The sequence below is a fragment of the Schistocerca gregaria genome, chromosome 2, assembly GCF_023897955.1.
Source record: "Schistocerca gregaria isolate iqSchGreg1 chromosome 2, iqSchGreg1.2, whole genome shotgun sequence".
NCBI classification, from domain to species: Eukaryota; Metazoa; Arthropoda; class Insecta; order Orthoptera; family Acrididae; genus Schistocerca; species Schistocerca gregaria.
Window position 1 is genome coordinate 975,439,926 of NC_064921.1, and position 15,366 is coordinate 975,455,291.

General features: G+C 43.0%; 1 protein-coding gene across 1 annotated transcript in view; it reads right to left on the reverse strand.

Moving 5' to 3' along the window:
- The window catches only part of LOC126335454 (chaoptin-like), a gene marked incomplete at its 5' end in the record, with an annotated part of 146,613 nt that overhangs the window by 89,034 nt on the left and 42,213 nt on the right, over positions 1-15,366 (reverse strand). The window contains 2 exons of the mRNA XM_049998745.1: positions 7,183-7,293; positions 11,660-11,804. Coding sequence (XP_049854702.1) covers positions 7,183-7,293; positions 11,660-11,804 — 256 coding nt within the window. The remainder of the gene's footprint in view (positions 1-7,182; positions 7,294-11,659; positions 11,805-15,366) is intronic.

Here is a 15,366-nt window from a genome sequence, read left to right on the forward strand (position 1 = left end):
TTACCCCAGCTAGATAGCAGAGGAAAGATTGGTCAACTTCAACTGAGGCCAGTTTACATCATAAAGCACTGCCCGAAATTGGAGGGAACGGTCGCTATTGGCGTGAATGATGTTCTGAAATAGTGTGGTGGAATTTAGGAAACAACACTGAATGCTGATTCGCGGTTCTTCGAGTGTACTGGGGAGTTGAGTAACGTTGGCTTCGCTCTTGAGTAGCACCGGCGCAGGTCATTTGGGATGTCTTCGTCGGAATCCGGTGGGCTTGCGGCTTAGTCGTGCTTTTTCGGAACCTTTGTGGAGCGTGACTCCAGTCATATTCCAGTTTCATTCTGTGACTTAAGACCCAGATTCCTACGTTCGGTTTTCGCGCCTGTACCGATAGGGCGAATAATAGAGTTGCTGCACAGCAGAAGTCGGTGCCTACATCATCAGAACGCAGCCTACCGACGACGAACTGCAGGTTTCAGGACTGGAAAACTATTTTGCCGCTCCAGCATTGTAGGACCTATCATTTTTATACTGAAGTCCTCAGCAGCTCGGACACTCGCTTTGGTACAAGTCCACCTTCCTTGTTGCTGCATATGATCCCATTTGAGCTCTCACTACAAATCGCAATACTGCATTATAGTCGGGGAAGTAATACTTGATTCACTAGGACCTCCAGTCATTATATTCAGTCTATTGAATTAGAGAGAATAGGAGCCCCTTGTTCCCAGGCCAACTCTTATTCTTATAATAGTTCAGTATATCCTACCCTTCAGCCTACTATTTGTGTTGACAGTCAAGTACCTTTGTATTCTGATGCATAATAAATAACATTTGAATTCTTAATCTGCATATAATTTCATAGATAAATGTAGAATCCCATTTCCTGTCGTTTATTATGATAAAATTCCCTTTTTCTTTATTGAGTAGACAATGATTTTTATTAAATTATTATGAGTGTGCACTCCTTATTTTACCAACTAGCAGGGTCCACCATCAATTCCTTTCGTTGCCGTTGCGCACATAATCAATTAGTTAGTAGGTAAGGAGGGGTCGAGTGCATATCCATTTCTCATACAAAATTCGCCAGAATTAAACAGGTACAAACTGTTCTCCACCCCGGCACCTCGCCTGTTTTCAAAAGTAATTGATTCTCCAGTGGCTCTTTCTGAACTGTTGTTTACAAACATTTGTTTGAAAAATTGTGTCATGTATCTGCGTCACTTAGAAGTTAAGTGCAGCATTCAATAAAAGTTACTTGGCTTGAAATGATAATGTGTAACTTACTTTCTCTATTCCTCTGATACACCGCTGTAACAGCATTTTCGTATAGAATAAAACCCAGAGGTTAAAAGCGTCTCTGCTTTCTTTGCACAAATGGAAAGAAATTCAGTGAGAGCGAACATTTAAGGCTGAAGTATCTGGCAGTAATTAGAACTGCAAAACAGACAACAGTGTCTTGGACCTAATTCGTTTCATTGAAAATCTGAGAGAACTTTTCTTATGTTCAGCTTGTGATTAGAGTGGGTATGATATTACTTTTTTTATCCAGTTCGACACTGTCTGACGTATACTCGAATACGGTAGGTATGCAGGAGCTATAACAACGGCATCTTCGATTACATTTCGGAATTGCAGCAGTAGAAGTTTACTTCGTGCCTCGTTATTCCGACAGACAAGAGCCATCCATTTAATATGAGTTCACGTATACACATTACCAGTGCGCGCCGCAACGTTTATAATCAAAATTGGCACTTTTATGAACGAGCATGTATATAGGTCTTCGCTCCACGACCGCCCTCATTCGATATTAGCGCGCTGTGTCGAGTCCTGCTTCATCTGATGCGTTCCAAACATACATAATGGTTTTACTGCCTATCGAAGTAAGTGCCAGCGTTATTTCGGTGTAATTGTACTCTGGTCCCGATTCTACTTTACATTTGGAAGCTAATGTACTTTTCTACACATACAGTTAGAAATGCATAGGAGTTGTAGTGACTGTTAACTTAAAAAGAAAGGGATTAGAAAATGGAAAATTTCGTTAACAGTTTCGAGTGTTTAACCAGGTGATGATGATGACGATCCAGGTGTATATCCAGTCGATGATGTAATCATTAGAGACTGACTGGGAGTCGTCCAGGAGAAGGACGGAGAAGGAAACCGGGCGTGCCATTTTAAAGGACCCATCTCGGCATTTACCTTAAGCGATTCAGGGATATCAAATGAACTTACATCTGAATAGATGTACAAGACTTCGAACCGGTGTTCTTCCGGATAAGAGTCCAGACTCTTACCACTACACCAACTCGGTCACTACTCGATGGAGTAGCTGCTCGCCTTAGACAAATCTCTACGCTGGTAAATTGGTACAAAGTAAGTTGATCGCCTTGGAAAAATCAATGCGGCTGGAAACTGGTACAAAATAAGTACGTGGGAAGGTGGCTCTCATAAAGACTCTTAACAGACATGAATAGCTTTCTGTTCATGGTTTAACGTTGCTACTTTTGTCACGTTCGAGGAGTCTCTATGTCGTGGACTAATGTATTCTGGAAGGTTTCAACGACTCAGTCAAAGTACTTGCAAATACAGGGTACCGGCCCTTCTCGTTATTAGGCGCAGAAAAAAAAAATATTGAGATGAACTGAGAAACGCAGCATATTTCAGAAAAAAACGACAAACTGTGATGCAACAATGAAAGCAATCATTTTTGTTGTTGTTGTTCTCTTCAGTCCTGCGACTGGTTTGATGCAGCTCTCCATGCTACTTTATCCTGTGCAAGCTTCTTCATCTTCCAGTACTTACTGCAACCTACATCCTTCTGAATCTGCTTGGTGTATTCATCTCTTGGTCTCCCTTTACGTTTTTTACCCTCCACGCTACCCTTCAATGCTGAATTTGTGGCCTCTTGATCCCTCAGGACATGTCGTACCAACCGGTCCCTTCTTCTTAGTTGTATGATATACCCATCTAATCTTCAACGTTCTTCTGTAGCACCACATTTCGAAGGCTTCTATTCTCTTCTTGCACAAACTATTTATCGTCTACGTTTCACTTCCATACATGGCTGAACTCCATACAAATACTTCCAAAAACGACTTCCTGACACTTAGATCTATACTCGATGTTAACAAATTTCTCTTCTTCAGAAACTCTTTCCTTGCCATTGCCAGTCTACATTTTATATCCTCTCTACTTCGACAATCATCAGTTATTTTGCTCCCCAAATAGCACAATTCCTTTACTAGTTGAACTGTCTCATTTCCTAATCTAATTCCCTCGGCATCACCCGAATTAATTCGACTACATTCCATTATTCTCGTTTTGCTTTTGTCGATGTTCATCTTATATCCTCCTTTCAAGACACTGTCCATTCCGTTCAACTGCTCTTCCAATTCCTTTTCTGTCTCTGATAGAATTGCAATGTCGTCGGCGAACCTAAAAGTTTTTATTTTTTCTCCATGGATTTTAATACCTACTCCAAATTTTTCTTTTGTTTCCTTTACTTCTTGCTCAGTATACAGAATGAATAATATCAGGGGGAGGCTACAACCCTGTCTGACTCCCCTCATCACAATACACAAAGAAAAATAAACGCCAAGACACCCATTCGCCTATTCATTGCAGACACACACACACACACACACACACACACACACACACACACACACACAATTCTTACACCAATTTCTCTTCCCCGCAAACATATACAGGGGTTCGACAAAAATATGGTAACACTAAAACCACAAACATTACCTAGCCTCATACAGAGCAGGAAACCTGATGGCATTCAAAGCAGTTCCCAGTCGTCTCGGAATGGGTAAATGCAGGTCCTGTATGCTTTTCAAGGGAATATCATACCATACCCCTTCCAAATTAGAGGCAAGTCCAGATAACGGTGATGGACTTGAACAAAGATCACGCACCCTTCTTGACTTGAATAGTGATCACGCACCCTTCTCTCCAAAGTAGACCACAAAGGCTCAATAATTTTGAGATGACTGCGGTGGCCAAGAGAGACAGATATGAAAAATCATACTCTTGTTCACAAAACCAGTCCGGGACGACGCGAACAGTGAGAACAGGGTCCCAGTTCCTTGAAACACAAGATCTCCATTGGGGAACGAATATTGTACCTTAGGACGGACCTGATCATCCAGAATGGTCACATAATCCTTGGCAATAATGCGGCCTGGGTCCATGTCAGACCACGATAAGGCTGCCCGAATCGGTACCGAAACCCAGCCAAGTGTGTGTTTCTTGAGACGTTCACTCGGTGACAAGTTGAAAACAATTTGCAATAGGACTGATACGACCAAATGAACCCATTCATTGCTCCACAGTCCAGGTTTTAGGTATTCGGCACCACGACTTACGGTTACGGACATTTTCACGACAGATGAATGCTTTTGGAACTCCAGGTTACCTTCGAATTCCCTGCTTTGGAGGTCTGTTCTTGCTGTTTTGGTGCCGATAAGGTTCGCGAGTGCAGCATTCAATCCTGCAGTGACATTTTTAACTGCCTTCCTCTTATTTCCCCTCATAATCGTCTGTAATGACCGTCCCTCACGATCATTCAACACACATTTTCGTCCGTTTGGTGATTAATGGATAATGTTTTTCCGCTTTCCGTATATGCAGTAAGTCTTCGATACGGTGCCTCTTGAAACACTAAACACATGTACTATCTTGATTATATAAGCACTCACCATAAGAATACCAACAATTTGTTTACGTTAATAATCACTTATCTCTGACATAATACCCTCACAGCGACACACAACAGTGTTCGGGCCACGACTAAAACCAGCAACATATTGAGGACATTGCTGTCTTCCATTTCTTGGGGTGCTTCCACGTTTTGTCCAACTTCTGTGACAGCCACACATCTAAGGCTTTACTATTCCCATACAACCATAGAAGATTCCTACCTTACAGTAGTGCCAAACTGACGACCACTGATGTTGTGGTACAGAATGTGTTTCACTAACATATGAGTAACAAAAGTTGGGGAATATTAATGTTAGTTGTATATTCATTTTAAAGGTAAAGGGTGAAAATATATTTTGTTGACACTTTAGGTCAAACATTTTTCTGCCGATAATAATTATACACTCCTGAAAATGGAAAAAAGAACACATCGACACCGGTGTGTCAGACCCACCATACTTGCTCCGGACACTGCGAGAGGGCTGTACAAGCAATGATCACACGCACGGCACAGCGGACACACCAGGAACCGCGGTGTTGGCCGTCGAATGGCGCTAGCTGCGCAGCATTTGTGCACCGCTGCCGTCAGTGTGAGCCAGTTTGCCGTGGCATACGGAGCTCCATCGCAGTCTTTAACACTGGTAGAATGCCGCGACAGCGTGGACGTGAACCGTATGTGCAGTTGACGGACTTTGAGCGAGGGCGTATAGTGGGCATGCGGGAGGCCGGGTGGACTTACCGCCGAATTGCTCAACACGTGGGGCGTGAGGTCTCCACAGTACATCGATGTTGTCGCCAGTGGTCGGCGGAAGGTGCACGTGCCCGTCGACCTGGGACCGGACCGCAGCGACGCACGGATGCACGCCAAGACCGTAAGATCCTACGCAGTGCCGTAGGGGACCGCACCGCCACTTCCCAGCAAATTAGGGACACTGTTGCTCATGGGGTATCGGCGAGGACCATTCGCAACCGTTTCCATGAAGCTGGGCTACGGTCCCGCACACCGTTAGGCCGTCTTCCCCTCACGCCCAAACATCGTGCAGCCCGCCTCCAGTGGTGTCGCGACAGGCGTGAATGGAGGGACGAATGGAGACGTGTCGTCTTCAGCGCTGAGAGTCGCTTCTGCCTTGGTGCCAATGATGGTCGTATGCGTGTTTGGCGCCGTGCAGGTGAGCGCCACAATCAGGACTGCATACGACCGAGGCACACAAGGCCAACACCCGGCATCATGGTGTGGGGAGCGATCTCCTACACTGGCCGTACACCTCTGGTGATCGTCGAGGGGACACTGAATAGTGCACGGTACATCCACACCGTCATCGAACCCATCGTTCTACCATTCCTAGACCGGCAAGGGAAGTTGCTGTTCCATCAGTACAATGCACGTCCGCATGTATCCCGTGCCACCCAACGTGTTCTAGAAGGTGTAAGTCAACTACCATGGCCAGCAAGATCTCCGGATCTGTCCCCCATTGAGCATGTTTGGGACTGGATGAAGCGTCGTCTCACGCGGTCTGCACGTCCAGCACGAACGCTGGTCCAACTGAGGCGCCAGGTGGAAATGGCATGGCAAGCCGTTCCACAGGACTACATCCAGCATCTCTACGATCGTCTCCATGGGAGAATAGCAGCCTGCATTGCTGCGAAAGGTGGATATACACTGTACTAGTGCCGACATTGTGCATGCTCTGTTGCCTGTGTCTATGTGCCTGTGGTTCTGTCAGTGTGATCATGTGATGTATCTGACCCCAGGAATGTGTCAATAAAGTTTCCCCTTCCTGGGACAATGAATTCACGGTGTTCTTATTTCAATTTCCAGTAGTGTATTTCATATAGGTGTCGTTTTCAGTCATTAGACTGATTTTACGCACGTCCCTGCGCTACGCTGTCCCGTGAAAATCTCACTTCAGAACGACAGCAACATACGTCTACTTGAACCTCCTTCCATTATTCAAACTGTTTAATCTCTCTGCCATTTTTCACCTCACATGCTTTCCTCCATTAACAAATTGGCTATTCCTTAATCCCTTCTTTTAATCAAGTTGTGCTATAAAATTCTTTCTTCCTCCATATGGTCTAATAATTCTTCTCTAATTTTGAACGTTCTTCTTTTTCTTGGCCTTTAGCTCGTACCTACACGGCATAGGCACGTTCATATTTAGGTTTGGTAGAGGTTGGCTGGACGCCATCAAGACGGAATTTGTGTACCCCAACTGTCTGCTTCTGGTGTAACGACATGTGAAAGTGTGCGAACGTTACCTAAGTGTTTGCGAATGCTGCAACTCTGGAAGAACGTGGATATAATCCCAGTATTCACCTAATGGATGCGGGAAAACCATATCGAGACCTGTCAGCACACCGGCCCTCGTCGTTAATGCGCGGGGCATGTTCGATCCGAGGCGAGCGCGCCACCTCGTAATCCGAAACAGGCGTACCGGGCAAAGAAAGAGACACAGGCAGTAGGTCTTTGAGCGTGGCGTATATAATTACCTGTGAAGATTGAGCCAGTCAAGCCCGCTCAGCAGTTGCAGAGCCTCAAAAGGCACCTCGTCCAGCTGATTGTAGCTCAGGTCCAGAGATCTGAGTGTGTCCTTCATCCACCTGAAAACCACACGATTTACAAAGCATAACTAAACAAGTAAAATAAACAAAAGTCCGTTTCAAAGGTGCTCGTGCACAAAATTGGCATCATTTACTGTAAAAACCATAATAAAAACAACAGATCATGGTTACTGAGTAAAGGAAATTCAGTAGGTCATTACTAACGGGAAAGAAGCAAAATAGTTTATATGAACACACGTGAGGAAGCATACTATAAGTTTACAATAGAGCAGTTAATACTGTTACATTAATAGCAACTGCTTCAGCATACACACTTTCCTGAAACCACTCAAAAGCAAAAGTCTGGAGACTGAGGTGGCCAGGCACAAGGGTTTCCTCGTTCCGTACACCTACCGAGAGTTGACAAGGAATGGTACTGAGTGGGCTGGTACTCCATTATGCATCAGCCACCTATTGTATTGCTAAGACAACATTCTTCACTAAAAGAAGCACAGCGTTCTACAGTACCTACACACGCGTAATGTCACTAAGGAGTTGTGGGAAAACGAATTGTCCAACTAGTTGTTCGTAATCTAATCCCTGTCCAAAGAATTGTGCTAACATTCAACCAGTAGTCGCGGATTTAACGTGGTGAACATCCGCAACTGAGTAAATCCGCTTCAGTTATAATGAAAATTTGTTTAACTGCAAGACGAGTTTCAGAGCATTAGAAATCCATCATGAGTCGTTAACAATAGTAAAGACAAGAGGTGAAGGACAGTTATAAAGTCTATGTGATGAGTTGCGAAAAATGAGAAAAACTTCAAGAAGCGGTCATACTCACTTTATTAAAAGCAGTCATACAAGCGTGGCGGTCGGGGCGGTCACCATGAAAAGTCAGGCTCACACTCTCGTATCAGCACAACTGAAAACTACAACGCGTTCAGTAGCCAGAGACCGGAAGGCCAAGTGCCGTGTAAAGAGGAGAAACCACTTACGCTACGAGCAGTCAGTGGAGTGGAGCAAAGAACTGCCAATGATGGAACCGAATACAAAGAGTTTGAGCTCAGCAGTTACAGACTTCCAGAATAGATAGAGTACACCTAGACGTTGCAAAATCTCACAGCAATACATGTTCGGAAACGCTTTTCTGCCGCCGTAGTGACGATTCAAAACAAAAGAAAGGAAGAACGAGAGCTGGGCGAGAAAACATGTTTATTTCGTTTAGTAGGTGAGGAACCGAGAAATAAGAACAAACGCAGGCAACATTCGTCTAAGAGAGTGTTCGAAGTTACGACCCCGGGATGTGAGGCAGGCATCACATCTCCGGAGCATGAAAGATCTGACGTTCTGGAAAATACGGGGCGTGTCCCGGACTTCCCCACCAGCTGCCACAATGCGTACGTTCTTCAGCACTGTTAAAGGGGCTTTCGTACAGCAGTCAAAGCCGTTCCAGTTATACTAAGCATAAAAACAAGTAAGCGTTTCCGCCCATACATTGCTGTGTGATTATCCTTCGTATAGGTGTACTCTCTCTCTCTTTGCTAAAACACACTGTATTTGGTTCCAGCATTGGACGTTGTTCGCTCCACTTCGTTGGCTGCTCTGAGCGTAAGTGTTGTTTACATTTTGCGTATATATGGCACCTAGCCTTCCTGTTTCTGGGTATTGGACGCGTTGTGGTTCTCATACCCTTTCACACGGGCGGGCATGAGCTTGATTTTCCATACTAACTGGTCTAACCGGCACGAATGTGTGATGTTTTTAATTTAGTATGAGAACTTTCTGTGGATTCTCAATTTTCTTAACTCCTTGCATAGACTTTATAACCAGCCTTCCCTCTTGTCTTTCCATTATTAGCCCTGACGATGGAGCTCTGATGTCCTGCAACGGGTCGTGCATTTAAGTAAATTTTCTTTGCAACTGAAGCGGGTTCTTACTCTACGGACATGCCGTGGTGATTCTCTGTAGTCCACATATGACGACTGTGTACAGGTTTACGAGGCCACCTCTACCAAGGAACACCTCATCAGTGAAGCGGATGGACGACAGAAACCACATAATAGCCCTTGCCTTTTCCAAAAAAAGTGACCAAACCTTTTTCGTTTATGAGAATCCACTCTGGATAATCTCTGAGAAAGCTTCTGATAGTAAGGATACTACTGGTTTCCCACAAGATACATAACATCATTCTTACTTCATGCTGGCGAGATACGTGCCTAGAGTTTGTGCTTGGTCAGAATATGACGTGGAACCAGAGATGGTAATCGTACATCTGGCGGCCACCCTGCTGTCTCACTTTTCTGGAAGCGCTCAGGCTCATAGAACCGCCTAAAAATGAGTGAAAAGGTTTCGTAAGTTGGTGGCCTTTTTTATTAGCATAAGTGGATCGGGAAATCAGTGTAGACTATTGACCATTTCCAGTTGCTTTACTATAGACTAAAACCATGTCGGCTTGGTCCTGGAATGGATAACGGATCAGTGTGATTCGACGTAACTGCAGTACAGGCAGTGATATTGTTCATTAATGACATTGACAAACATGCTTTGAGTAATACCACGTATCAGTATTATTGCCTTTGTCGCAGACTCACCGTCCATTTCCGGGTACACGAGCATGTTGCTGTAAAGTTTTTTGTTCCTTTTCCTGAGAGGTATGACCTGACGTTTGTCTCCTTATTTAATACTTGCTTAGCGCTCATTGCTTCACTAGTGTACACTGTGTGACCTGCTGCAATCTTATTTTTCGTTTTTATTTTATAGAATTTTTATGTTGTTCACAAACTGCTACACGCTAATTAAGACCATAGAAGTGTGGTCTTTCCCACATGAATTTCTGACCAAAACGTGATTGTGGTAGCTGCAGCCCATGGTTTTTGTTAATCATTCCTTTTGCGTGTTTGTGGAGATATTTCTGTAATAACTTTCTTTCCCTAACAAATATTTCTTTATATCTAACTGAGAAGCGAAATACCTATTTTCAAAAATTTAGCATTAATTTTTTTTTCTAATAGTTTTAATCCTCTACTGCATTCCCTCTGGGGCTGAAGTTTGAAAAACGCTGAAACACATTCTTTTTTTAAATTTGTAACCGAGAAGTCGGATACGAATTGTGACAGATGTAGCCTTATAAATGGTAATTATTTATTTAAAGCAGTGGACCCACTATTTTACCCCCTTTATAGTGGAATCTCGAAAGAAGCAGAAACACGTTTTTTTTTTATTTTCTGACTGAGAAATCAAAGGAACACCACTTTTAGTAGCCCTAGTATCTAAATTCCCTTAATAGGAACACATTTTCAAAAAGGGTTTCAGCCCTTATTTCACTCCCTTAGGAGTGCAGTTTCGGACAATCTCATCTTAAACTGTACCTACAGTACAACATCCACACGCTCTCCAAACTTCAGGTTTCTGTCCTTGGCGGTTTGGGCTGGGCGAAGATGACTCAGTGAATAAATATGACCATATTTCACTTCTTTAGGATTGAATTTCCAAAAACACGTATCTTTTCATCTCTAACCGAAAATCCAAAACCAGTTTTAAAATATATGGCTTTAAAAATGCTTTCTCAATTAGATATTTTCATAAAACGTTTCCTTTCTTTCCCCTCCACCCTATCCCCACAGCTTTACCCTCTTAGTGGTTGATTGTCGAAGAACAGTGACATGTGTGTGTTTTATTTCTAATACAGAAGCCAAACACCAATTGTCATAGATTTAGCTTCAAGAATGCTTTCGCAATGAAAAATTTCCATAAAACTTTCATCTTCCATTTTACCCCATAGTGGATGAATATCCGAAAACAGTGAAACACGAATTTTTTCATTCGTAACTGAGGACTAAATTAAAATTTTCATACATTTAGTTTTAAAAATGCCTTCATAATAAAATATTTTCATAAACAATCATATCCCCTATTTTATCCGATAAGAAGTTCAGTTTCTGAAAACAATGAAACACGCATTTTTTATTTGTAATCTATAAGTCAAATACCAATGTTCACAGACGTAGCTTTAAAAATACTTTGGCAGTTCTTTAATGATAAGCTTTCACCCACTATTTCGCCCCTGTAGGTTAAACTTGCAAAAATGCTGATACACGTATTCCTTCACTTCTGACTGAGAAATCAAACACCAATTTTCGTACGACTATCTTCAAAACTGGCTTAATTTAAAAAAAAAAAATTCTTCGTCCCGTGTTAAACCCCTTTATGGTTGGAATTTCGAAAAATCCTTTCTTAAGCGACGCCTGCAGTACAAGATACGCACGTTATCCAGATTTCAAGATTCCATTCTTGGCGGTTCGGACTGGGCGATGATCGTTCAGTCAGTCAGTCAGTCAGGAGATTGACTTATACATAGAGATAAACCTGTATGCTTGTAGTACAGTGGAGTTACATTTGTCTCTACCGTTAACGTGTTACTCACGCGAAGGCCCTCGGTGCGACGTACTGGATGCGGTTGCTCATGAGGCGCAGGGATTCGATGTGCACCTCCAGAGAGTCGGCCTCGACCGCCTCGAGGCCCGAGTTGACGACGTCCATGTGCTCCACCACGCTGCCGCTCGGAAGACCTGCAACACAAGTAGGACGGCAACATGAAGAGATTTCGTGTTCCCGTCACACCACAGAAGGTGGCTGTTGAAGAATAACGTAAGCAAAACGTTCATTTAACGGTTTTCTCTTCACCTCCGTTGTATATAAATTACCTTTAATGGACATTTTGCAATTAAAAAGAGCTTTTTTGGTGGTCGAATGATCTGGAACGAGGTCCATCCAGCCCAGACAGGCAGACTGAGAAGCTGCTATATGTAACGTACGCCACCGAAGTGGTGCTAGATCTAGAGGCTTGGAACAGGCTGTGAGCCACACGAATTATAATTATTATTACTCTGATTTGTTGTGCCCAATGAAGGAGCATAGTTTCACTTTATTTCCATTTTTTTCTTCTTGTCTTCCCAGTTTATTTTCATTCGTTAAATGAGCATCTTTCAACAATGTTGCATCTATTTGGAATTTTGTTAGTTAAGCTTCTTAGCAAGACTCTGTATTTGAATTAGGTTGCTAAATTTCGTTTTATCGTCAGTAATTTCTATGTTAATTTCAATTTCTCCTAGGTTTTCGTTTACTTCACTTGACCACTTAATGGGGTTCTTCATAGTGCCATTCAATAAAGGTATTTCACAATTCGCTCGCATCTCGTGGTCGTATGGTAGCGTTCTCGCTTCTCACGCCCGGGTTCCCGGGTTCGATTCCCGGCGGGGTCAGGGGTTTTCCCTACGTCGTGATGGCTGGGTGTTGTGTGATGTCCTTAGGTTAGTTAGGTTTAAGTAGTTCTAAGTTCTAGGGGACTGATGACCTAAGATGTTGTCCCGTAGTGAGCCGGCGTGAGCCGGCACGGTAGCTCAGCGTGTTTGGTCAGAAGGTTACGTGCCACTATGTAATAAAAAAAAAACCTGAGTCAATCGATCAACAACGAACATAAATGGATGTCTTACGACGTCCGCCCCGAGCAGATGCAATGAACAAAAGTGATCAAAATGTGATTTAAAAAAAAGAGCCATTTGAAACATATTTTTTTATTCCACATTTCCTATTAGAAACCTGTTTGCAAATGAGACATAGTAAATAGAGTTTAGATGAGGAATGTATGTCCGGAAATGCATCGTACGCATGTAAAATAATCTTTTAGATCAGATCACTCTCAAATATTGCGCATCACATAACCCACGGGGTAGAATATGAACTTTGTGCTGTACAGAATCCCACGGCTTGGGCAATGTTTCGAGTGCTTGCAAACGTGTTCTCTTGTACGTGACGGATGACGTCCCCTTCAAAATAGGCAGCGTGGCTCATCCGTGGAGCAGCAAGATTAACCCACATAGTTGTGAACGTACCAGTTTCTCCCAGCCATTGTTTCTGTCGGACGAAAATGGTGCGTGGTGTGATAATTACAGCAGGACCCGATGACGGCTCCATCTTCTCAGTTTGTGTGCGTACCGTAAAGCGGCAGATCTGAAAGTGATCCAATTTTCAAACATATCTTACGAGACCGCACTGAAAATAAATGCCTCCGAATTTTTTTAATCTGTAACGTTTAAAGACTTTTTAAAATAAAATATTTCTACTAACATTTCTCGGCTTTATTCTTCGTAGCTACGTATTTATTTTTCAAGATACTCACCCTGGCGACGAACATATTTTTTCCAACGAGAGACCAGTGTGTTGAAACCCGTGACTGTAGACAGTTGATTTTGTTGACGGAGCCACAAAATCACCACTGTTTGCACCTCTTCATCTCAATCACATGTATTCTTTAAGTTTTGGAAACATATGAAAAACGGATGGGACCAATTCAGGATTGTGTGGAAAGTGGTCGATGACAGTGAAACCAAGGCGTCGGAAGAACGTGGTAACCGCGGAGGTTCGCGTATGTTAGTTTAAGTTGGATTAAGTAGAGTGTAAGCTTAGGGGCCGATGCCCTCAGCAGTTTGGTCCCATAGGACCTTACAAGAAATTTAAAAAAAATAAAAAATAAAAAGAGGCGTCGGATTTTTGCAGAGGTCGCAGCGTCGTGCGTGATCTGACACTGTCATGCTGAATTACAGCGTCCTTCATACGCAGACGAACTCCTCGAATGTATGTTTTCTGCTTCTGAGGGATTTTCTAACATACCGACATAAATATTTCAAGCACTGTTTTTCTTAGCCAATTTCGGTTGAAAAAATGCATCATTTCTAGTGAGAAATTACGGGATATTCGCACTTCAGCCGCTACAGTTACATGAAATTCCAATAGGTGGCGACGCTACAAGTAACCTTCAGAATGGCGTTTGTAATGGAGGTGTGTTTCAAGCAGAGAACAGTCATTTTTCTTCTTTCGGCAGAAATACAGAGCTACGCAAATATGCATAGGCGCTTGTAGAATATCTAAGGACACTTAACAGTGAACGCAAGGAAGGTGAGTCGCTGTGGGCGAGGCATCTGCTACTATCACAAGATGACCACCGAGTGAGATCTCAGGTATTTTCTTAGTCCGCTAAAAGAAATTATTTAAGAGAAATAGTGTCAAATTTAAAGTTTTTTTGTTTTGCATACTTGCTGTAGTGTCCGTTCTTGTCACACAACTGAATATTAGCGTCCCAGCTGCGTTTGTTCTTGAAAAAACTTATTCTTCAGCTGAAGTCCCGATAATCGCTCCGTAACCTGAAATTTTGCGTGACATAAACACAAAAATTGTATTCAAGTTTTCTTGATAGTTCAAAATTCGTTTAAAAAAGACTGCTACTAGTTGCATCAGTGTCTATTGTCGCAATAAAAGTGTAATTAAACGTTTATAAATCGTATTTAAAATGTTCAAATGTGTGTGAAATCCTACGGGACTTAACCTGCTAAGGTCATCAGTCCCTAAGCTTACACACTACTTAACCTATATTATCCTAAGGAAAAACACATACACCCATGCCTGAGGGAGGACATGAACCTCCGCCGTGTCCAGCCACACAGTCCATGACTGCAGCGCCTCAGACTAAATCGTATTTAACTAACACAAAAATGGTTTACACACAGCCAATCTTGCGTCCTTGACAATTTTAAAACATTCCTCAAACTTAATTATTCTTTCGAAACTGCCCGTGAGTGGGAAATGTGGGAGCTGTTGTAGGGTAGTGAGTAGATTTGTTGCCAATCTTGTAGGAAATATTTTCACTGTGAAGGATACAGTGGGTAGAATGTTGGAGGAATACAAGAGGCTCTCTTCTGGAACTGCAGAGTATGTAGTAGGAACATTTTGGTTGGGGAACAGGAAAGGAAAATCTGTGTCCTTCAGGCACAGTTGGAGGAAGCAAGGAAGGAATTCATAAGGATCTAGGGAGATAGCATGGAGGAGGTTGGTTGGAAACTGGCAGCTGGTAGGAGGATAAGTAGAAAGAGAACCCGATCTCACAGTTTTACCATCAACATAAGAAACAGGTTAAGCGGAGAAGAGCCTCAGGTAGAACGAGGAGCAGGAAATGTGCAGCACACTTCAACCGAGGCCAAGACGCCTTGGAATGTACAAAATGTTAGGAAGAAGAACATACTGCTGCTAGGTAGTAGACATGGACTGGAAATATACCCCAGGCTGTGGCTAAGCCAT